Source organism: Bos indicus x Bos taurus, chromosome 18, assembly GCF_003369695.1.
Source record: "Bos indicus x Bos taurus breed Angus x Brahman F1 hybrid chromosome 18, Bos_hybrid_MaternalHap_v2.0, whole genome shotgun sequence".
Lineage (NCBI taxonomy): Eukaryota > Metazoa > Chordata > Mammalia > Artiodactyla > Bovidae > Bos > Bos indicus x Bos taurus.
Window position 1 is genome coordinate 18,695,601 of NC_040093.1, and position 23,635 is coordinate 18,719,235.

The 23,635-nt window shown below is 41.7% G+C and overlaps 1 protein-coding gene across 1 annotated transcript in view; it reads left to right on the forward strand.

The window, feature by feature from the left end:
• LOC113875320 overlaps positions 1–23,635 on the forward strand; it is a 46,809-nt gene that overhangs the window by 10,684 nt on the left and 12,490 nt on the right. The window contains 5 exon segments of the mRNA XM_027513652.1: positions 228–367; positions 1,854–2,077; positions 19,390–19,975; positions 20,544–20,586; positions 21,416–21,471. Coding sequence (XP_027369453.1) covers positions 228–367; positions 1,854–2,077; positions 19,390–19,975; positions 20,544–20,586; positions 21,416–21,471 — 1,049 coding nt within the window.

Consider the following 23,635-nt stretch of genomic DNA (forward strand, 5'->3'; position numbering starts at 1 on the left):
GTGATATATAGTGCCTGAGACTAAACCTGAATCTCAAGTCTAGGAAGGCTATTTTACTGTATGTCAACAAGAAGATGATCTTGTCTCTATAATTTTTTTCCTATCCTGAAGAGTAGAAATAAGGTCTAAGTGACTGAGATAACATAAAAATAATCAATCAAATCATAATAAATCCCTCTCCACTTGGATACACATGAACTGTTACTGCCTGATATTTTCCATTCTAGATTTCAGACTTAATTTGAAGTTTGCTGATATGAAAGATAAGGAAAAGAGAGAGAAAGGAAAACTACACTTTTGTGGAGATCACCAGCTGGATGGTCACCAGTTGCTAAAAATGCAGCAGACTAAGGCGAAACGTTTGGGAGTAAAGATAGGATGGAATTGAGTCATATTGTGGACATTCTTTTACCTGTAATTTGCCAGAGGCAGATCTTGAGATGAGAATTCCCACACAAGTGATTTATTAAGTGCTCCTAGAAAGAGTGGTAAAGGCATGAAGGAAGTGGGACAGGAAAGAAGTTAAGAGCATCATCTCCAGCTGTAGTCCTGCCATCTGTCATTTCAGCCAGATCACTAAGGGAATTCTAGAATGTAAGCTCTGCCTTATACTCCCCTCTCTCTGAGCTAACTGCTGAAAATCTTTGACTGCTACTTACCACCGAGTTCCTCTGTAAGAATTGCCTTCGGATGAAGAGAGCTGCATCATGCATGGCTACACTGCCTCCCCAAGGGCAATTTAGAGAAGTGCGAAGAGCCATCTCAGTCCTAGAGCTCCCTGAGAGTTTGCAACCCTGTCACAGTTCAACTTTACCTTCCACCAATTCTGCTTCATTTCAGGTTCTGTCTCCCAGGGAACCTGACCTAAGATGGGGACATTTTGCAACAGCAAGTCTCAAACTGAAACAAAAATTTTTAATTCATTTATAAATAAACTCATCACATGTTAATAACATTTTATGAAAAGTATATTTGAAAAACAATGACAATTGTATTATTATATAAATTTTCAAATACCTTTAATAGTTTAATGAAAGACAGTTGGATTCTCATCTCTGCATTCATTCTGTAGCAATGTTGCATGTTATGTAGACCAGGAAATTACTCTCAGGAGAGAATGAAAGTGAAAAAGGAAAAAAGGTGTTGAAATTACTATGAAAATAATTTTGACCTAAGAGACCCCTGAGGGTTCTCCAACTACTCTTTAAGAACCGCTATTTGACATCTGGCCTGGTCTCTTCAAAAACTCATTGTTAAAAGACTAAAGGGGTGTGAAGGGAGGAGGACTGAGGAGGGGTATTGGCATGCTATTTAGTAATCTAAGTAGTCCTAGATGGAGGATTTCAGAAACAAGAATAGTGGGCAAAGAAAATGTTAAAATGGGAGTAGATGGAAACAAATACAGTGGAACAGAATAACAGAATTGACTTATGATATTAAAAACAACAATGAAATTACTGGGAAACACCGGTATATAATTCACAGAGTTGATGTGACTTTGATTTAAAGTTTTTCAAGTCCATTTGTTGTTTCAGATAGAGGGACTCTTTGTGACCATGTGGACTGTAGCCTGCCAAGCTCCTTTGTCCATGGGGATTCTCCAGGCAAGAGTACTGAAGTGGATTGCCATACCCTCCTCCAGGGGATCTTCCCAACCCAGGGATCAAACCCAGGTCTTCCTCTTTGCAAAGACAGAGCTAGTGTTTTGAAATACAGATTCAGTAGAATGTAAGAGACCACAAATAACAGTGCCTTAAAAGTTGGTCTTTTTATCCACACATTTAATAATTAGTCTGCAGTTAGGTAGTACAGAACTGGTACAGATTCTCTTTCTTGTTTTCCGTAACTCCTAGGGAGGTCTTATTCACACAGCCCAATATGGCACACTCACATTCACATCCCCAGGAGTCAAGGAGAATAGAGGGCAAAGAGGCACATCAGTTTACTTTAAGGACAGGGATCTAGCATTACACACATTACCTTCTTTCACACACTGCTGGCTAGCACTTAGAAACAGGAACAGAAATAGCCGCAGAGCCAACTGGGAAATCACAAAGATGTATGACATCCAGCAATGGTAATGATGCAAGTAAGTGAATACTGAACATTGCTGGTAAGGATATGAAATGTATGAGTCCTGTGGAAATTACAATTTTAACACCAGTTTTAAAATCCAGGACTTTTGGTTTCAGGTTTGACATTTAAGGACCTTGGAAGTCATCACTTCCATCCTTAAAACAAGGAGAAAAAATTAGGAACAAACTGAAAATGAATGACTCCCCCCCCCCTCAGCTCTAGGAACCTGCAACTGTTAACTATTATTTTTTAAAGTTTTTTTTAAAGTTTTATTTATTTGGCTGCACCAGGTGTTAGTTGTAGCATATGGGACCAGGAATCAAAGCCAGGCGCCCTGCACTGGGAGTGCAGAGTCTTAGCCACTGGACCACCAGGGAGGTCCCTCTGAAGTCTTTTAAAGAGAAGTTTTAACAGCAAAATTGAGGGGAAGGTACAGTGGTTTCCCATATGCCCCCCCACACCTCCTGGCCACCCCATTACCGACATCCCTCACCAGAGCGGTACCTTTGTTACAATGGATGGACCTGCATTGACACATCATAACCAACCAAAGTTCACAGTTCAGCCTCAGAATTCACTTTTGGTTTGTATGTTCATGAAAAGTTAAAATGTTAGTCACTCGGTCATGTCTGACACTTTGTGATGATAGCCTGCCAGGCTTGTCTGTCCGTGGGACTTTCCAGGCAAGAATACTGGAGTGGGTAGCCATTCCCTTCTCCAGGGGTTCTTCCCAACCCTGGGATTGAACCTGGGTCTCCTACATTGCAGGTGAATTCTTTACCTTCTGATTCACCAGGGAAACCCTGTACGTTCATGAGTTTGGACAAATGTGTCCACATGTATCCACAATTATATAATAGTATCATACAGATATGTTCACTCCCCTTAAAATCCTCTCTGCTATGCCTGTTATTCCCTTTTTCACTCCAACCCTTGGCAACCATTGATCTTTTTGTTTCCGTAGTTTTGCCTTTTCCATATAGTTGGAATTATATAGTATATAGCCTTTTCAGATTGGCTTCTTTCATGTAAAAATATGCATGTACGTTTCCTCCATGCTTTCTTATGGCTTAATAGCTCATAGGCTTGCTTACTTTGTGAAAATCAACGACTTTTCTTAAACCTATCAGAGAATTGAGGTAGCAGGGGAAAACACCACCCTGAATTGTGAAGAGATGGAAAATCTAGACAACAGCCAAAATCAGCTTACCTGGAGCTAAAGCCACATGAGTCATAAACTGTTGTGCTGTGCTGTGCTTAGTTGCTCAGTCATGTCCGACTCTGTGACCCCATGGACTGTAGCCCACCAGCCTCTTCTGTCCATGGGGATTCTCCAGGCAAGAATACTGGAGTGGGTTGCCATGTCATCCTCCAGGGGATCTTCCCAACCCAGGGATTGAACCCAGGTCTCCCACATTGCTGGCAGATTCTTTACCAGCTAAGCTACCAAGGAAGCCCTCATAAACTGTTAGGAATACTTAAATGATAATTTTGATGCATTGCTGAAGGGGAGTGTGGATTAACTTGAATGTGAGAAGTTCTAGGGGCCCAGCCTAAGAGAACCCCTGCACTTGCATGTATTTTACCTCCAAGAACCCCACCAGGTTCTCAAGGTGAAGATCTAAGAAACACCCCTGCCCCTCATTTGTAGGCTAGGAATGGGCAAGCTTTTAGAAATACACATAGTGTTCTCCATTACAAAGGCCTGCTCTCCTAGTCGAATTAGATTACAAGAACCTCATCTCCTTGAGGGAAGGGCAACTAGCCAGTGCCAGCCCCCTCTAATCTTCCTGTCTCACTGAAAGGGATAAAGGAAAAAAAGGCAGACAAATACTTCCAAAGTATTCAGATGCATTAAAAAATGAGATTTTAAATATAAGATTATAGAATGCTCCCCATCCCCCTTATCTTAGCACCACCTTGATAGGGCTCCTGTACAATAACAGTGGATTGCAATGGAAAGAGCCACAATATACACTTGATTTAAGGAGGAGATATAGGGAAACCCAAAGACAACGTGGGAGGAGAACAATAACGGTAGAGGAACTTCTCTGGTGGTCTAATGATTAAGAATCCAACACGGGTTTGAGCCCTGGTCCACAAACTAAGATCCCTCATGCCAGGAGGCAACTAAGCCTGCACACGGCAACTTCTGAGCCCATCCGACTACAGCTGTGCTTGGCAGCAAGAGAAGCCAGCATAATAATCTGGAACACTACAACTAGAGAGTAGCCCATGCTCGCCACAACTAGAGAAAGTCTGTATGCTTCCAGGAAAACCCAGCGCAGCCAGAGATAATAAATGAACAAATAAATAATAAAAACAATGACACTAGGGGACAACAGAGGATGAGATGGTTGGATGGCATCACCGATTCGATGGACATGAGTTTGAGCAAGCTCTGGGAGTTGGTAATGGACAGGGAAGCCTGACAGGCTGCAGTTCATGGGGTTGCAAAGAGTCAGACTCAACTGAGCAACTGAACTGAACTAAATGACACTAGAGAAAACTGAAACCTCTGGCACCTATAGACGTAGCAAATATTAAACATGGTCCAGCTACTGGCAAGATTTACATAACGTCTCACACTAAGGTCTAGTTACTTCAGTTTATGTTACCCAGTGTGCTTCCACAGTGACTTGGGGTAAAGGATCCACTTACAATGCAGGAGATGCAGGAGACGCAGGAGACTTGGGTGTGATGCCTGGGTTGGGAAGATCCACTCTAGGAGAAAATGGCAACCCACTCCAGTTTTCTTGTCAGGAAAATCCCATGGAGAAAAGAGTGGGGTCACACAGAGTATGTGACCGAGCAACTGAGCACAGCCACACATATTACCCAATACATCATATACAGCTTTCAACAAACAATTACAATCTATGCTAAAGGCAAGAAAAAGTTGTCTGAAGAGAGGAAGGAAGCATTAGAACCAGGCTCAGATATGAGCTATATTTTGGAGTTATCAGATAGGAAATCCAAAATAACTGTGATTAATATGCTAAAGGACTCTAATGGAAAATGTAGACAATATGCAAGACAGGTAGGGCAAGCAAAGAAATGAAAACTCTAACAAAATATTAAAATACTAGAAATCAACATTTTTGATAGGTTCATCAATGGACTGAACATAGTCAAAGACAATCAATGAGCTTGGAGCTGTGTCAGTAGAAATTTGCCAAGCAAGTGTAAAGAGAGAAAAACAAATGATTAAAAAACAGAGCCACAGCAGAATATCCAAGAACTGTGGGAAAATAACAAAAGATGTTACATATATATAATTGGGATGCCAGAAAGAGAAGAGATAAAGGAGACATATTCTAAATAATGATGGCTGAGAGTTTTCCAAAATTAATAACACCAAATCACAGATCCAGGAAGCTCAGGAAATAACAAGCAAGTGAAATACCAAAAAATCTACACCTATGTATATATGACCATTGAACAATGCAAGGGTTAGGGGTGCCGACCCCTGGAGCAGTCAAAAATCCACATACTGCTATCTCTGCCTCAAAAACAAGGGAATTGATAAATGACTCACCCAAGGGCAGGAGGCTGCAACAGTCTGGATAGAATCAGGACTCAAACCCTACTTCTTTTGGTTACACATATTGTGATCTCTATTTGAACAAAAACCTTTCCCCACACTTAATTTAAAAATTTGTAAAATGAAATAATGGCTGAGAATTTTCCAAAATTAATGAAAAATGAAAATATAGATACTATATTTATTAAGTGCACCCTACCAGTTCAAATCCTTGTTGTTTAAGCAGCAACTGTATATCATATTGAAACTGGAGAAAATTAAGACAAAGAGAAAAATCTTGAAAAATTCAGGGTTGGGGTGAGGAAATCTTAACTATGGGGGAACAAGGATAAAAATTACATTGGGTTTCTCTCCAGAGATCATGTAAGCACAAAGAGAATGGAGTGAAATATCTACAGTATTGGGGAGGGGGGAACCCTAGCATTCTACAAAGCTACAGTAATCAAAATAGTACGGTTGGTACTGGCACAGAAACAGACCACACAGATCAGTGGAACAAAATAGTCCAGAAGTAAACCCACACACATCTGATCAATTAACCTATGACAAAGGAAGCAAGAATATACAGTGGAGAAAAGACAGCCTTTTCAATAAGTGATGCTGGGAAAACTGGACATCTACATGTAAAAGAATGAATGAAATTAGAACAGTTTTTCATTGCCTATACTTAAATAAAATTAATTAAAGACATATTATAAAACGTGAAATCATAATACTCCTAGAAGGAAAACATAGTGCACTCTTGCAGGTCTTAGTAACTTTTTTTTTTTTTTTTTCTTTTTAGATCTGTCTCCTTAGGTAAGGGAAATGAGTAAAAATAAGCAAACAAGACCTAATCAAACTTAAAAGTGTTTGCACAGTAATGAAACCATAAAAAAACAAAAAGGCAACCTACTGAATGGGAGGTTACAAATGATACATCTGATAAGAGGATAATATCCAAAATATAATAAACACTCATACAACTCAGGAGCAAAAACAAATACCTATTGAAAAATGGGCAGAGGACCTGAATAGGCATTTTTCCAAGGAGACATACAGGTGACCAATAGACACACGAAAAGATGTGCAACATTACTGATCAGCAGGAAAATGCAAGTCAGAACCACAGGTTAGATACGACTTCAGACCTATCAGAATGGCTACTGTCAAAAAGACAAGAAATAACAAGTGTCAGCGAAGATGTGGAGAAAAGGGAAGAAGGCAATGGCACCCCACTCCAGTACTCTTGCCTGGAAAATCCCATGGACGGAGGAGCCTGGTAGGCTGCAGTCCATGGGGTCGCTAAGAGTCAGACACGACTGAGCGACTTCACTTTCACTTTTCACTTTCATGCATTGGAGAAGGAAATGGCAACCCACTCCAGTGTTCTTGCCTGGAGAATCCCAGGGACGGGGGAACCTGATGGGCTGCCGTCTGTGGGGTCGCACAGAGTCGGACACGACTGAAGCGACTTAGCAGCAGCAGCAGCAGTACACTATAAGTAGGAATGTAAATTGATACAGCCACTATGGAAAACAGTGTTCTGTTGTTTTTGTTTAGTCACTGAGTTGTGTCCAACTCTTTTGTGACCCCATGGACTGTAGCCCTCCAGGCTCCTTTGTCTGTGGGATTTTCCAGGCAAGAATACTGGAGTGAGTTGCCATTCCCTTCTCCAGAGGATCTTCCCGACCCAGGGATTGAACCTGCATATCCTGCTTGGCAGGTGGATTCTTTATCACTGAGCCACCAGATGATGGAAAATATTATGGATCATTACAATCATTAAAGTATATAGATCTAGGAACAGAGGATCAAAATGCATGAGGCAAAAACTGATTGAACTATATTCACAATAACCAAAAGGTAGAAACAATGAAAATGTTCACTAACAGAAAAAAATGGGTGAACAAAATATGCTATATCCATTCAATAGAATATTATTTGGCCATAAAAAGGAATGAAGCATTGATATATGTTACAGCATAGATGAATCTCAAAAACATTATGCTACATGAATGAAGCTGAAACAAAAGACCACATATTGTATGATTATTCCATCAATGTGAATTATACAGAATAGGCACATCCATAGAAGCAGAAAGCAGATTAATGGTTCCAGGGACACTGGGGAGGAAGGATTGGGGAGTGACTGCTAAATGGACATGGGGTTTCCATTTGGGTTGATGAAACTTTTCTGGAATTAGTGGTGATAATTGTATACCTCTGTGAATGTACTAAATGGACATGGGGTTTCCATTTGGGTTGATGAAACTTTTCTGGAATTAGTGGTGATAATTGTATACCTCTGTGAATGTACTAAATGCCACTTTTTAAATGGATAAAATGTGAATTTTATCATAATAAAAATGACTAATAGAACTGTAAGATACTTCAACATCCCACTCTGAATAATTGACAAATCTATCAGGCAGAAAATCGGTAAGAACATATCATTGAACTGAATAAGAGGATTGATAAGCTGAATTTTTTAAAATGTTTATTTATTTGGCTGTATCGGGTCTTAATTGCAGAGGAGAAGGGGACGACAGAGGATGAGATGGTTGGATGGCATCACTGACTCAATGGACATGAGTTTGAGCAAGCTCCGGGAGTTGGTGATGGATAGGGAAGCCTGGTGTGCTGCAGACCATGGGGTTGCAAAGACATGACTGAGCGACTGAACTGAACTGAGATCATTGCCAAGTGCAAGATCTTTGTTGCAGCATGCTGGGTCTTTTTAGTTGCAGCATGCAGGATCTAGTTCCCTGACCAGGGATCAAACCTGGGCCCCCTGAACTGGGAGCTCAGAGTCTCAACCATTGGGCTACCAGGGAAGTCCCTTGATCAGCTGAATTTACTTGTTGCTTATAGAATACTTCATCCAAAAACAGCTAAGTACACATTCTCAACTCAGTTCAAACATTCACCAAAATAGATGACTTTTTGCCCATAAAACACACCTAACACATTTTAAGACTAGAAATCATATGGAGTATGGCCTCAGACCACAATTCAAATAAACTATAAAACAATAATAGAAAGCTGAAAAAAAGTCACAAAATATTTGGAGATTAAGCAACACACTTAATATTTATTTATTTATTTTTGACAGCACTGGATCTTCGTTGCTGCTCATGGGTTTCCTCTATTTCTGGAGAGCAGGGCTACTCTCTAGGGCAAGGGCTTCTTGTTGACGTGGCCTCTCTTATTAGGAAGCACAAGTTTGGGCTCTATGGTGTGTGGGCTTCAGTAGTTGCAGCACATAGGCTCAGTGGTTGTAGCACATGGACTTAGTTGCCCCACAGCATGTGGGATCTTCCTGGACCATGGATCAATCTGGTGTCCCCTACATTGCAAGGCGGACTCTTAACCACTGGACCACCAGGGAGGCCCTCAGTTCAGTTCAGTTCAGTTCAGTTGTGTCCAACTCTTTGTGACCCCATGGACTGCAGCACACCAGGCCTCCCTGTCCTTCACCAACTCCCGGAGCTTGCTCAAACTTATGTCCATCGAATTGGTGATGCCATCCAACCATCTCATCTTCTGTCATCCCCTTCTCCTCCTGCCTTCAATCTTTCCCAGCATCAGGGTCTTTTCCAATGAGTCAGTTCTTCATATCAGGTGGCCAGGGAAACCCTAAGCAACACATTTATAAATAAAACAATTATTTTCAACCAAATGATACAGTTTATCAAAATTTGTTGAGTGCAGTGAAATGAATACTTGGAGAGAACGTATAGCATTAAAGTTCTATATTAGAAAAGAAGAAATATCTAAAATCAGTAATTTAAGCTCCCACTTTAGCAAATGAAAGAGCAGCAATATAAACCTAAAGCAGGCAGAAAGAAAGCAATAATAAGAACTAGAAATCATTGAAATTAAAAACAGGAAATCAATAGAGAATAATCAGTGGGAACAAAAGCTAATTCTTTGAAAAGATCAATTCATTGATAAAACACTAACTAGTCTAACCAAGCAAAAAAGATGAGAAACCTATAAATCTCTTAGGAAGAAAAATGTAGGGGAAAAGCTGACATTGGATTGGCTGTGGCACCAGAAGCACAGACAGTAGAAGAAAAAATAGATATATTGGACTTAAAATAAAAAACTATACATCAAAATACACTATCATGAGAGTGAAAAGACAACCCACAGAATGGGATATTTAAAACAAATTATTAACACCCAGAATATGTGAAGAATTTCTAACAACTAATAACAATTCAAAAATTGGGAAGTGCATTTTATAGACATTTCTCCGGTGAAGATACACAGATAAGTAACAAGAACATGAAAAGACACTCGACTTTTTTAGTCATTACAGAAATGAAAAATCCAAGCCCGTAATGAGGTACCACTTCACACCCCCTAGGATGACTATTATTTTAAAAGTGGACTAGGATGACTATATAAAAATGGAAAATAAGGTTTGGCAAGGATGTGAAGAAATTGGAACCCTTGTGAATTGTTGGTGGGAATGTAAAATAGTGCAGCTGCTGAGGAAAAGAGTTTGGCAGTTCTTCAAAAAAGTTAAACTTCTAATTTACAGAAAATGTAGAGGAAAAGTTAAGTAATGCCAAAAAGAAGCAATCAGGCAAATCCCAAATGTTGCATATTCTGTTGGACAGTTGATCTATTCAGTTTCAGTAAGTCAATGGCATGAGAACAAAGAGAGGAACAATCTAGATGAAAAGAAACTTGAACCACAAAATTCAGAAAATTTAAATTCAATAAAAGTAAACTACATTTTAAAATTAAGAAATAAACTTGAGAGACTTAATAATCAAACATACAGTGTTGACTCTGTTCGGATCCTTTTTTGATGAAACCAACAACAAAAAGATATTTGAGAGTATGCGTGTGTACATGCTCAGTGCTGTGTGATTCTTATGACCCCCATAGACTGTAGCCCACCAGGCTCCTCTGTCCATGGCATTTCCCAGGCAAGAATGCTGGAACAGGTTGCCATTTCTTTCTCTAGGGCATCTTCCTGACCCAGGGATCGAACCCGTGTCTCCTGCTTTCTCTAGTTGCAGCAAGCAGGGGCCACTCTTCATTGCAGTGCATGGGCTTCTCACTTCAGTGGCTTCTCTTGTTGTAGAGCGTGGGCTCTAGCGCAAGTGGGCTTCAGTAGTTGTGGCTAGCAGGCTCTGGAGCACAGGCTCAGTAGTTGTGGCACACAGGTCTCGTTGCCCTACAGCATGTGGGAGCTTTCTGGAACCAGAGATCAAACCTGAGTCCCCTGCATTGGCAGGCAGATTCTTAACCATTGGATCACCAGGGAAGTCCCAGGAGAAAGTGCTTTACTCTCATAATGAAATACTTATTATATAGCAGTCAAAAGGAATGAACTGCAATGACACACAACAGTACAGAAAGTCTTAGTGATATAATAATATTAGAAGAAAAAGTAAATTCCAATGATGAAATATAATAACTTTAGAAAGTTAAAAAAAACTAAGCAATAATATACTTTTTATCAAAACATATAGATGCAATAAAACTGCATAAAAACAAAGCAAAGGACTGATGAACACAGGGTCCATTACTCTACCTGGAGAGGAAGGAGGATGGTTTATATATATGTATAAACTAAAACTATATATACATATACATATATATATATATAGTTTTGCTAAAGTAAGAAGCATGGGCACACGCTTTATTTAATCATATTACATTGGCTTTTCTCTTTGGATTTAGTGTAAGGCTCAAAGTTTGCCAAAGGCCCTATATTTTGCTTAGTCTTGTTGTGGGAAAATTGGATGCTTTGGGAGCTTGTAGACCAGAGGAAATGGGTTCAAGAAGATCTTTAATAAAAAAGAACCCCATGTCCTATTAATCACCACTGGGCCTAGTTGAAAAGTTCTTTTACCAGGAGTTGAATGGGAACTGGGTATGTTGAACCAAGGTGAAATGTAGAAGGCAGAGGCCAAGATCCCTGGGACAGAAGATTATTTTCAACTCAAAAGTGTGGGATGAGGGAGACAAAACACAGAGGGGAGACAGGAAATGAAGAAAGTCATCGCTACTTTAAGATTAAAATAAACTTTAAGGATGCCTGAAGGCTTCAGCACACTTAAAATCAAATAAATGCAGTACAAAAACACATAGAGCCTACATGAAAATTATTTTTATGTAGCCCCATGGAATTCTGTTGAGTATTAATCCTATCAAATTGAATTTTAGAGACACTGGACTATATAAATGGTATTTTTATATTGTAGTTCTCATGTTTTTAAAGCCTATACACATAGGTCTGAGATATTTGTAAGCTCTTGAGTAGTCCACAGGTATCAGTTTGCTCACCCAGCATTACTTCATCCTTCACTCCATCCCTGACTCATGTCTCTAAAACTTGCCTACCCACTTCCTTAATGACTAAAAGTCTTTTAATTTCTATTTTTTCACTCTTTCTCTTTTTAAAAAATGAGTTATAATTTATATAAAATAAAATAAAAATCTTAAGTATGCATCATATGCACATAAGTGTGTATCCCTCACCCAGATCAAGAAATAGAATATTTTTCATTCCCTCAGAAAGTTCTCTTGGCTCCTTCCCAGACAATAACTATTATTCTCTTCTGAGGTGATCACTCTTCTGACTTCCATCTCCGTAGATTAGTTTTGCTTGTTTTATTTTTTTATAGCTTTATTTTTTAATTACTTATTTATTTTTTGGCTGTGCTGGGTCTTTGTTTCTGTGCAGTGGCTTCTCTTCTCTGTGCAGAGCACAGGCCTTAGACATGTGAGCTTCAGTATTTGCAGCTCATGGGCTCTGGAGCACAGGCTCAGTAGTTACGGCACATGGGCTTAGTTGCCCTGTGGCGTATGGGATCTTCCTGCATCAGGGATCGAACCTGTATCCCCTGCATTGGCAGGTGGATTCTTAACAACTGGGCCACCTGAGAAGTCCTAGTTTTGCTTGTTTTAGAACTCCATATAAGTGGAATCATACATTGTCTTTGGTATCTTGCTTCATTTGCTCAGATATTGTAAGATTTGTCTATATTGTTGTGTGTAGCAGTTTATTTCTTTTCATTGCTGAGTTAGGGTACCACAGTTGTGTATCCAGTCACCTGTTGATGAATAGTTGGGTTGTTTCCAGTTTGGGACTGTTACAGATAAAACTACCATGCGAGTTCCCTGGTGGTCCTGTGACTAAGACTCTGCATTCCCAATGCAGGGGGCCTGGGTTTGATCCCTGGTCAGGGAACTAGATTCCACATGCTGCAACTAAGACCTGGTACAGCCAAATGAATAAATAAATATCTTTTAAAAAAGGAAAAAAAGTACCATGAACATTTGTATACAAGTCTTTGTGTAGATCTCTGTTTTCACTACTCTTGGATAAAGAACTAGAAGTAGGTTGGCTGAGTCCTATAGAATGGGAGCCCCAACCTACCTCTTGGATCTAATGCCTGATGATCTGAGGTGGGACTAATGTGTAATAATAATAGAAACAAAGTGCACAATAAATGTAGTGCACTTGAATCATTCCAGAAACATCTCGCTGCACCCCTGTCTGTGGAAAAACTGTCTTCCACGAAACTGGTCCCTGCTGCCAGAAAGGTTGGGGACCACTGATATAGAAGGTATATGCATGAAAGTTCTCAATTTTAGACACTGCTAACTCAGTCTCAGTAGTTTCATTTTCTGAGCTTGGCAACCTATGAAAATATTAGCCACATTTGTATACAAGTGGCAGTTTCGACTGATAACTTCGTGACCAACAAATACAGATGCACGTCAGCTGCACCAGGCTTTGGGCAGAGCTCAGAGTGTCAAAGCCGAGGCAAAGCTTCAGCAGGTGTTTCTGGGGCATAGTTAATGACTGTTTCAGTGGTCCCAGATAACCAGCTGCCATTTCTCCTCTAACTAAATTTGACAACTGAGAGCAACACGAGCAGCCATTTTATGTCATACTCCCAATACAGTCTCTGTTAAATGTACTTGGCAGAGAGCTCTACTATGAGTGCTTCCCCATTTCCGTATTGCTTCAAGTCACATGTTTATATCAGCCTTAACCTTTGTGAAATTTTATTTTCTTGTTGCATCTTGGACAATAACTTTCTAAGATCTCCTAGTATCTAGCAGGCAAGTGTGATTTCTGCTGTCTGGGAAGTTCCTTCAAAGGACAAACACTATAGGCACAGAATAAGTCACAAGTGTTACTTGAAATATGGGACACCAGAACTGCTCTGATCTTTAAATAAAAAGCTCACTCTCAGGAGTGAAGTGAAGGCACTGGTGATGTAGTGGTTGAGAATATACCTTGCAAGGCAGGGAGCATGAGTTCGGTCCCTGCTTCTGGAAGATTCCCTATGCTTCGGGGCAACTAAGCCCATGTGCCACAACTACTGAGCTCAAGTGCAAAAGATCCCACAGGATGCCACAAAGACCCTGGGTGCTGCAACAAAACCTGACACAGCCAAACAAAACTAATGAATTGGGGAAAAAAACAAAACAAAACAATGAAGTGAAGGCAGACATAACGGTGGTGGTGGAGCTTGCAGCAGAAGACAAATAAGGTATGTCCCATGGGCTGACCAACGCCCCTAACATTAGAGGTGGAAGAGGGGTACCTCTGAATAAAGGAATTTATCTTTTACACAATCTTAGGACACTGGTTTGGTCTTTAGTTATCTGGGGAGATACGAATGTTACAAGAGAGAGATTATAGCTGGGCTTGAAATTTTCATTAAGGATAAAAATGTGATCTTATTTTTTTTCTTTGGTTATATTAACTAAAATACAGAAAACTATTAGCTGTTTCTTCAAAGACAACTACGTAAATATCCCATTCCATCTTTTGTCTTTTAAAGTAATGCTTCTCAAATTGTGGTGAAAGACAAGATCTTGTTTCTTTCTTTCAGATTAGCAACCTGTTATGGACCAAGACTTTTGGAAAATATTATTATACATATTTTGTTGTTCTATATATTATATATTTTTATGACATAAATTTCTTGAAAGGTAAAAAAGACACATATAACACATGCTCTAATTTATGTCATTTCTAGATTAACAAGCATAGAATTATATTTTCATAAATATAATCAGAACAAACATAAAAGGGAAAAGAAAATAATATTAAACACTTCACATTCATTGTTCATTCAAGTGTGCATAGGAGTGACACAAAATTACTATTATAACTTTTGTAGTTCCGTAATCATAACAAAGAAAGCATAAAGGAAATTGCAATTCTCCATACCATGTCTATAAAAAACACACTTTGAATGAACACTGTGTATAATGCATTTTTCAGTTTCTATGACTAGTGAGCTCTTTAAGTTGTTGAATAGAAAGTTACCTCTTCTGTGCTACCCAGCTGCCATCTACCTGTCACTCTTACCTCTGTCCACAGGCCCCAGAGTCTACACTCCTAATTCTACCTTGGTAATAACATCCAAACAGCACCAGCCTCTGCCACTTCCAGGAGAGTCTCACCTTGGCCCTTACCTCACAGGTTTTACCAGGGGTTCCTCTCAGGAGTGATTCCTGTTCCTGTTCAGTCGCTCTGTCGTGTCCGACTCTTTGCGACCCCATGAGTCGCAGCACACCAGGCCTTCCTGTCCATCACCAACTCCCGGAGTTCACTCAAACTCACGTCCATTGAGTCAGTGATGCCATCCAGCCATCTCATCCTCTGTCGTCCCCTTCTCCTCCTGCCCCCAATCCCTCCCAGCATCAGGGTCTTTTCCAATGAGTCAGCTCTTCACATGAGGTGGCCAAAGTACTGGAGTTTCAGCTTTAGCATCATTCCTTCCAAAGAACATCCAGGACCGATCTCCATCAGCTCCTATTAGTTGAATGTTCCTAGCCACTTTTGACTTTATGCTGCCTGGTTCAAACTGATGTATGCTCAAGTAAACGCTTAAAAAATTCTGTCTCAGCTTATCTTTTAACACAAAATTGAGTAGTGCTTTTCTTTTGACCTGTCATTATCAGGTTCTATACCAGTTAAAGTTAATTAGAGAGCATTCCTTCTTTTCCTAGGCTCTGAATAAACTGAACAATCGTTATTAGTTCAAAAATTAGGTAAAACTAGGTGTTCTACTTCTTAGTAGAAGTTAGTAATTTAAATTTTACTAGAAAATCTATGAGGCTGGTTCCTGGTGACGCTGTGGTGAAGAATCTGCCTGCCAACGCAGGAGACACAACAGACGCAGGTTCGACCCCTGGGTCAAGAAGATTCCCTAGAACAGGAAATGGCAACCCACTCCAGTATTCTTGCCTGGAAAATTCCATGGACAGATGAGCCAGATGGGCTATAGTCCATGGGGTCACAAAGAGCCAGACTTGACTGAGCAGACACACAAACACACACAGAAAACCCAGTTACCTCTACTGTGGTTATAAATATTTTATTATTTGGCAGCACTGGGTCTTAGTTCGTGGCACATGGGATCTTCTAGTTATAGCACGTGGGATCTAGCTCCCTAATCAGGGATTGAATCCGAGCCCCCTGCTTTAGGAGTGCTGAGTCTTACCTACTGGAACACCAGGGAAGTCCCTCTACTGTGGTTATAAAGTTGCACATAGCCTCAAAATTATTTTTTAAATTTAATCAATCAATTAATTTAGTTTTGGCTGCACTGGGTCTTCAGCTGCTTTGACAGGCTTTCTCCAGTTGAGTTGAGCCAGGCCTACTCTTCCTTGTGGTGTTCAGGCTTCTCACTGAGGTGGCTCTTCTTGTTTCAGAGCACTGGCACTAGGACTGGTGGGCTTCAGTAGTTGCAGTGCATAGGTGTGTTGCTCCTCGGCATGTGGGATCTTTCTGGACCTGCAATCGAATCTGTGTCCCCTGCATTGGCAGGTGGATTCCAACCACTGGACCATCAGGGAAGTCCTCAAGATTATTTTAAACATAATGTCTATGGTTTAACCTTCCACATTTCTCATGTTTTTGTTTTGTTTTGTTCTCATTTATCAATATTGTGTTTCATTTATCTTTTAGAACCAAACTGAATTTTAAAAATCTGGCCCACTATTCATCCATTTCAGAATTTCAGAATCTACACTGACAGAAGAGATTTTCACATATTGAGGTATAGGGAAATTGAAACTGTGTACAAGCTCCTTCAGCCTTGTCTTTTGAACTAAAATGCTGACTCAAGAGTTAATGATTGGGAAATGTGAAGATGTAGAAACAAAGAACAGCTGTCGGGCTATGGAACTGGTAACAGTTTAGACTATAATTCTGTGACACAGCAAAATCAGTGAACTCCGTTTCCTGAAAATATAGATAAAGGCCTGACACACATTCCTAAGTTGTTTTTACAGGAAGCAGATCCCTGCAGATGAAAACTACTAACCATAGATCCTAGACTGATTGAAACCAGAAGGTTGACTTGAAACTATACCTTGATGCCAACCAGCCCAAGAACTGTCCATGAGCTAATCATGCCCTGCTCCTTGAACACTAGAGAACTCTTCACTGCCTCCTCCAGGGTGAGTCAACAGTCTTGAGGGCATTAGCCCACGGTGGCCCCCTTTGCCTGGCAAAGCACTAAAAGTTATTATTTTCTACTTCATCCAAAACTCTCTCCACATTTCTCTTCGGCACCGGTGAACAGAGGCTGAGTTTTGGCAACAAAATCATTCTGGCTTATACATAACTTGGCCTGAACTTTATGTTACTGAAATAGCTTTATTTCCTGTTTTTCATACATTATCAGTTCAGTTCAGTTCAGTCGCTCAGTCATTTCCGACTCTGCGACCCCATGGACTGCAACACACCAGGCCTCCCTGTCCATCACCAACTCCTGGAGTTTACTCAAACTTATGTCCACTGAGTTGGTGATGCCATCCAACCATCTCATCCTCTGTCAACCCCTTCTCCTCCTGCCTTCAATCTTTCCCAGCATCAGGGTCTTTTCAAATGAGTCAGTTCTTCACATCAGGTGACCAAAGTATTGGAGTTTCAGCTTCAGCATCAGTCCTTCCAATGAATATTCAGGACTGATTTCCTTTAGGATGGACTGGTTGGATCTCCTTGCAGTCCAAGGGCCTCTTAAGAGTCTTCTCCAACACCACAGTTCAAAAGCATTAGTTCTTTGGCGCTCTGCTTTCTTTATAGTCTAACTCTCACATCCATACATGACTACTGGAAAAACCATAGCTTTGACTAGACGTACCTAGAAGACCCTTGAGAATCCCTTGGATCTCCCAAGGAGATCCAACCAGTCCATTCTAAAGGAGATCAGTCCTGGGTGTTCTTTGGAAGGAATGATGCTAAAGCTGAAACTCCAGTACTTTGGCCACCTCATGAGAAGAGTTGATTCATTGGAAAAGACTCTGGTGCTGGGAGGGATTGGGGGCAGGAGGAGAAGGGGATGACAGAGGATGAGATGGCTGGATGGCATCATTGACTCAATGGACATGAGTTTGAGTGAACTCCGGGAGTTGGTGATGGACAGGGAGGCCTGGCGTGCTGCAATTCATGGGGTCGCAAAGAGTCGGACACGACTGAGCGACTGAACTGAACTGAACCTTTGCTGGCAAAGTACTGTCTCTGCCTTTTAATATGCTGTCTAAGTTGGTCGTAACTTTTCTTCCAAAGAGCAAGCATCTTTTAATTTCATGGCTGCAGTCACCATCTGCATTATACATGGCTGTAGTCACCATCATACATTATTCATCTCCTTTAACCATTAAAGAGAAAAAAATGCATGATCCGGAAGTAAAGACTGTTCACTTTGAAGGTGCAAATAAACAAACACCTCCCCTCCTATAAGCCCATGCCAGTACTCCTTTAGGGCTTCCCTGGTGGCTCAGCTGGTAAAGAATCTGCCTGCAATGTGGGAGACCTGGGTTCAATCCTGGAGTTGGGAAGGTCCCTGGAGAAAGGAAAGGCTATCCACTCCAGTATTCTGGCCTGGAGAATTCCATGTATTGTATGGTCCATGAGGTCACAAAGAGTCAGAGATGACCTAGCGACTTTCACTTTCAGTACTCCTTTAAAGATAAGATTCCTTCCCCAGAAACCAAGGCTATAGTGACTCCCTGTGTACGTGCTAATCTGTCTCTTGAAATTTTGAAGGAATGTTCTCATGTCATGTTTGATGTATGTATTTTGCTCTGACAAAATACAAAATATGCTGAAAGCCATGCTTCCTAGACCAGTTTCTCAGAACTACTGACAAGCTAAATCCTCCACTATGGTTCTTAGTACAGCTGAAGTAAAACCTTCTTCTATTGCTTATTGTAGGTTGTTTATGGATTTTTTGCATCCACAATAGTTGTCCACTCCAGTACTCTTGCCTGGAAAATCCCATGGATGGAGGAGCCTGGAAGGCTGCAGTCCATGAGGTCGATGAGGGTCGGATACCACTGAGCGACTTCACTTTCACTTTTCACTTTCATGCATTGGAGAAGGAAATGGCAACCCACTCCAGTGTTCTTGCCTGGAGAATCCCAGGGACAGGGGAGCCTGGTGGGCTGCCGTCTATGGGGTCGCACAGAGTTGGACACGACTGAAGTGACTTAGCAGCAATTGTTCATTTTATATTTAACAAAATGTAATAAGTAATATTTTACAAGAAGGACATGAAAATGGCCCAAATATAAGGGAATACGCAAAGTAAAAAGAAAAAACTCACAACCGCACATCCTCGAAATTAACTACTGTTAAATATTTGTGTGACTTTCCGGAGATCTTACTACTAAATGTCTTTTTATCTATATTTAAGTACTTACAAAATGTTTGAAAACAGTATGACATATTTTAACAGTATTACTTATTATTAAGTTTAGTATTGGTAGTCCATCCCGGGACTCAGGGTTGTCCTTCTTGAACCTCCCCGGGCCCTTCTTGGACTTCCCCATCAAGAACTCATTTGCTCCCCTTCAGTCTCTCCCCAACCCGACCTCCAACCCGTTAGCCTGGGACTACATTTCCCAGAAACCTCCAGGGTGGGTCCAACCCCTACCCGGCGTCTCTGGGGCCCCGCCCAAGTCGTTTGGAAAAGCCTTGACTACCGGCTGCAGGGTTCGACGTTCCAGACGGAGAGCTGCGCTGGGGGGCTGCGCCGGGGACCTCTGGGAATGAAACTTGAGCCGAAACTCGAGCACCCCTGTTACCCCGACTGTGGGCTACGTTTCCTAGAAGCCTCCACGGGCCACAACCCTTTCTTATCCATCCACCTGTTGCTACCTCGACTGGTCGGTTCGCCCCGATCCTTGGAGGATGCTCAGGCGTGGCTGGGCGATCGGGATTGGGCTTCGTTGAAGCTTGGAACACGACGCGACTCGGGACGAAAAAGGTTGTGCCTGCCCAGGCCCTGCTTGGATTTTTACTCCCACGGACTACATTTCCCCGAGGGCCCTTCAGTATGTGTGGTTTCCGTACGAAGTTGGCTGGACCGTGTGAGTTGGAGGGAGTTCGAACGCAAAGGATTGAGGCATTTCGAGGTTGCTTCGCTCACTGCTTTGGGGCGGATTCCATCAGACTGGCGTGAGAGGACCCCAGAGAAGTAAACGGTGAGGGGCCCCGGGGCAGGTCTGGGGTTTGTCAAGAGTTTTAAATGTGGGTCGCTGTCGGGCATGTCCAAGCAACGTGCCCGCGCTTGAAAAATAAAGCCTGACGGGGAGGGGGTGGCATCCAGGCTGCCTGTCCACACTTAGGGGTGGGAGGTGTCGGCCGAGCGCCAGCGCGGGTGGGTGTGGCTTCAGGCTGGCTCGGGGTCGAATGTCTGAAGGTCAGGAGTGTTGCAGCTGTGTGGCTGCCTGCCTGGGGAAAGAAAGCCCGTGAGATGCTCCCTGGAAGTGGTTTGTGCGCCAGACGTCCGGTGCTAGGCAGCCAGTATCTAGCGGGGTTGTGGTGGGTATCCTGTCGAAGTTGGACTCTGTGGCTCTGTGTGTGGTTGTGTGGGTAGGTGTGTGGGTGGATGCGCGCGCACCCCCAATATGGCCACGTCGCCGACTCTGCCTTTAGGGCTGGAGCTGGGAATGGCGCCCTTTTTGTACATTTTTGGCAGGTGTTGAATGGGGTCCGCGGGTGGGTGGGTCCTGGGCGCCTGCCTCAGCCCGGGATCGCGCTCCCATTGCACTCTTCGGCCCAATAACTGACACAACTGCAGCCGCTCGCTCTCCAGCGCAGCGAATGGCGTTCTCCTGGGGCCGTTCATGGTGGTGTCGGGGGTTTCTAGGGTGCTTTCCAGGTGGTGCTAGTGATAAAGAGCCCACCTGCCAATGCAGGAGATGTAAGAGACGCGGGTTCGGTCCCTGGGTCGGGAAGATCCCCTGTAGGAGGGCATGGCGGGCCACTCCAGTATTCTTGCCTGGAGAATCCCGTGGACAGAGGATCCTGGTGGGCTACAGCCCATGGAGTCGGAAAGAGTCAGACACGACTGAAGCGACTTAGCACGCTTGCACGGGGTTTCTAGAGCTTTGGCTTGGGACTCTTCCTACTTCCACTTATCTGTTTTTCACCTTGTGGCCGCCAAGGCCCAGTCAACGTGCCCCCAGCCTAGAGGACAGAAACGTGGGACTCCAGCAGGTGGATCCGGTTTCTTTACATCAGAGATCTGGGCTCAATTTGGGTCTGGAAGTACCCAAAGCCAGGCTCTTGTGAAAGAAGGAGGCCACAGTCTGGGAGTCTTTCCCAGGACTCCCATCTGGGCCCCTAAGGTTGTCTGCTCTTCTTTTTTGATGATGAGAGAGGTAGCTGGCCTCTTTGGCTTTGGGCTCCCTCTCAGTGCCTGGGGTGGAGCAGGGATTTGTTCTGCCTTGGCCTCCCCCAGGCTCCAGGTAGGACCTGCAGTCTCATAGTTTCTTAACCATTTTCTATTTTTTTCCTTCTCTAAGGATCCAGAAGAGGAGAAGAAAAGAGTTGCTGTGCATCAAAAGTCATGGTGGAGGAGGTAAGTTGTTTGCTATTCTCTTCTTGGAAAGGGCAACTTGTTGGTTTTCAGGACACTATCATTTCAGGATTCTATGGGAAAATCCCCTGTAGAATGGAAAGGCTACCCACTGCAGTATTCTGGCCTGGAGAATTCCATGGAGTCACAAAGAGTCGGACACAACTGAGCGGCTTTCGCTTTACTTCACTTCATCCAGGGGATTAACAGTAGTGATTTGGAGAAAGGGGAAGAGAGAAGGAAACCACCGATGGTTAAACCTGGGCTGTCTGCTGTGCATGTATTCTCATCTGGAATTTCCATTTCCCTGGATTTTGTTCAGTGTTATAACAATCTTGGGGGCTTACCTGATGGCTCAGTGGTAAAGAATTCACCTACCAATGCAGGAAACATGGGTTCAATCCCTGGGTCTGGGATCCTCTGGAGAAGGAAATGCCAACCCACTCCAGTATTCTTGCCTGGGAAATCCCACGGACAGAGGAGCCTGGTGGGCTGCAGTCCATGGAGTCACGAAAGAGTCAGACAAGACTGAGCGACTAAACAGCAACAACATAGCAGTCTTGAGAGAATGTGCTTGGTGATTTGGCAGGGAAGTTGAAGAACAGAATAAGTTACTTAAATCTTACTAATTTCTGTCTTGTGAAAGAAATTTTAGGGGTCCAGGTTCACTGTAGCCTGTTTGCTTCCAAATTTCTAACAGCATGGAATGCCTGCCAGCCCCTTTCAGATCTTGACATTTCTCCATCCCCACCCAAATATAAATAACCTAATTGTGATGATTAAAGTAATACAATAAGTGAAGTCACTTAGCTGTGTCCGACTCTTTGTGACCCCATGGACCTGCCAGGCTCCTCCATCCATGGGATTTTCCAGTCAAGAGTACTGGAGTGGGTTGCCATTTCCTTCTTCAAAAGTAATACAGGTTTCTTGCAAAAATTTCCAAAATTTGATTAAGTTATTAAAGTTTAATGCCCATGGTCCTACCATCTAGATGTAATCATTATTAATATTTTAAAATTATTTTATCTGCACATATGTGTGGGTGTGTAATTTTGTTTTCAGAATGGGATCAAAATACTAATAGAAGCAATTTAACTTATTGGGTGTTCACTTTGAGCCACTTGTAGCTTAAAGTTCTTGATATGTTATCTTGTTGGATACACATAACAACCCTATCAGTCAGGTATGAATGTAAATTCTGTGATTTTTTTTTTCCCCCTCCACATTTTAACTTCTTTGAAACCAGGATGGGTTTTTCAGTTTCTGGCAAGTTATAGTTTAATTGATGACATTTATTTCTTTCCTGGTATTTAAAGTAATGGGGGCTTTACAAACTGGCATATCAGATTTGATGAAATTTGGTATTATTCTAAGTTGACAGATGAGAAAATAGATTCTGTTGAGTCAGTTGCTCTAGAATTACAGTTAATAAATGGTACAGTTGGAATTTCTAAATTGCCTACTGATTTCTCTTGCCCATTTGTCAGTTTATACATTAAGCATATTAAGCATACATTAAGCAAAGTTCTTTTCAGAACTACTCTGTCATTTATAGATTATTTTAGAAGTATTTTTTCACAGTTAATCTATTTTTTATGTGTTTTCAAAAAGTGTTTTCTTTATGTCATGCCAGAAGCTCTTCTCTAATATAAAAATATAAAAGTCACTCATTTTTCTAAAGTGCTTTTTGTCTAAACAGTTTAATCTTTAAGGTATCTGATTTGAGATATAACTACAGAACATTGGCTGTAAAATTCTTGTGTGTGTATGTGCTCAGGCATGTCTGACTCTTGGGGAGTTTTTCCCCCTCAATGTGTCTGAGTTAGAACTATTTTTTTTATGATTATTATTAATTTTGTCCAGTTGCTTTTCAGAACTACATATTTCTTTAGTATTGAAATATTTAAGCTAAATATTCTTTAGAAATATTCTTTTCTTTTCTAAAGAGTAAATAGCAAAAAAGAAAGGAAGAAGAAATACTCTTTTTTTTTCCCCTTGGATAAATCTGTTTCTTCCTTTGTCTTTGACTTTTCTTCTGAATCCTGTGGAAACTTACTGAGTTTGTCTTCATATTTCCATTCTGGTCAGAACCTTCCTAAGGTCTGAGAAAGGGACCATATCTTCCCCCTCAGTTCTCAGCACATTTTGGTGAGGAAGGAACTCCAGC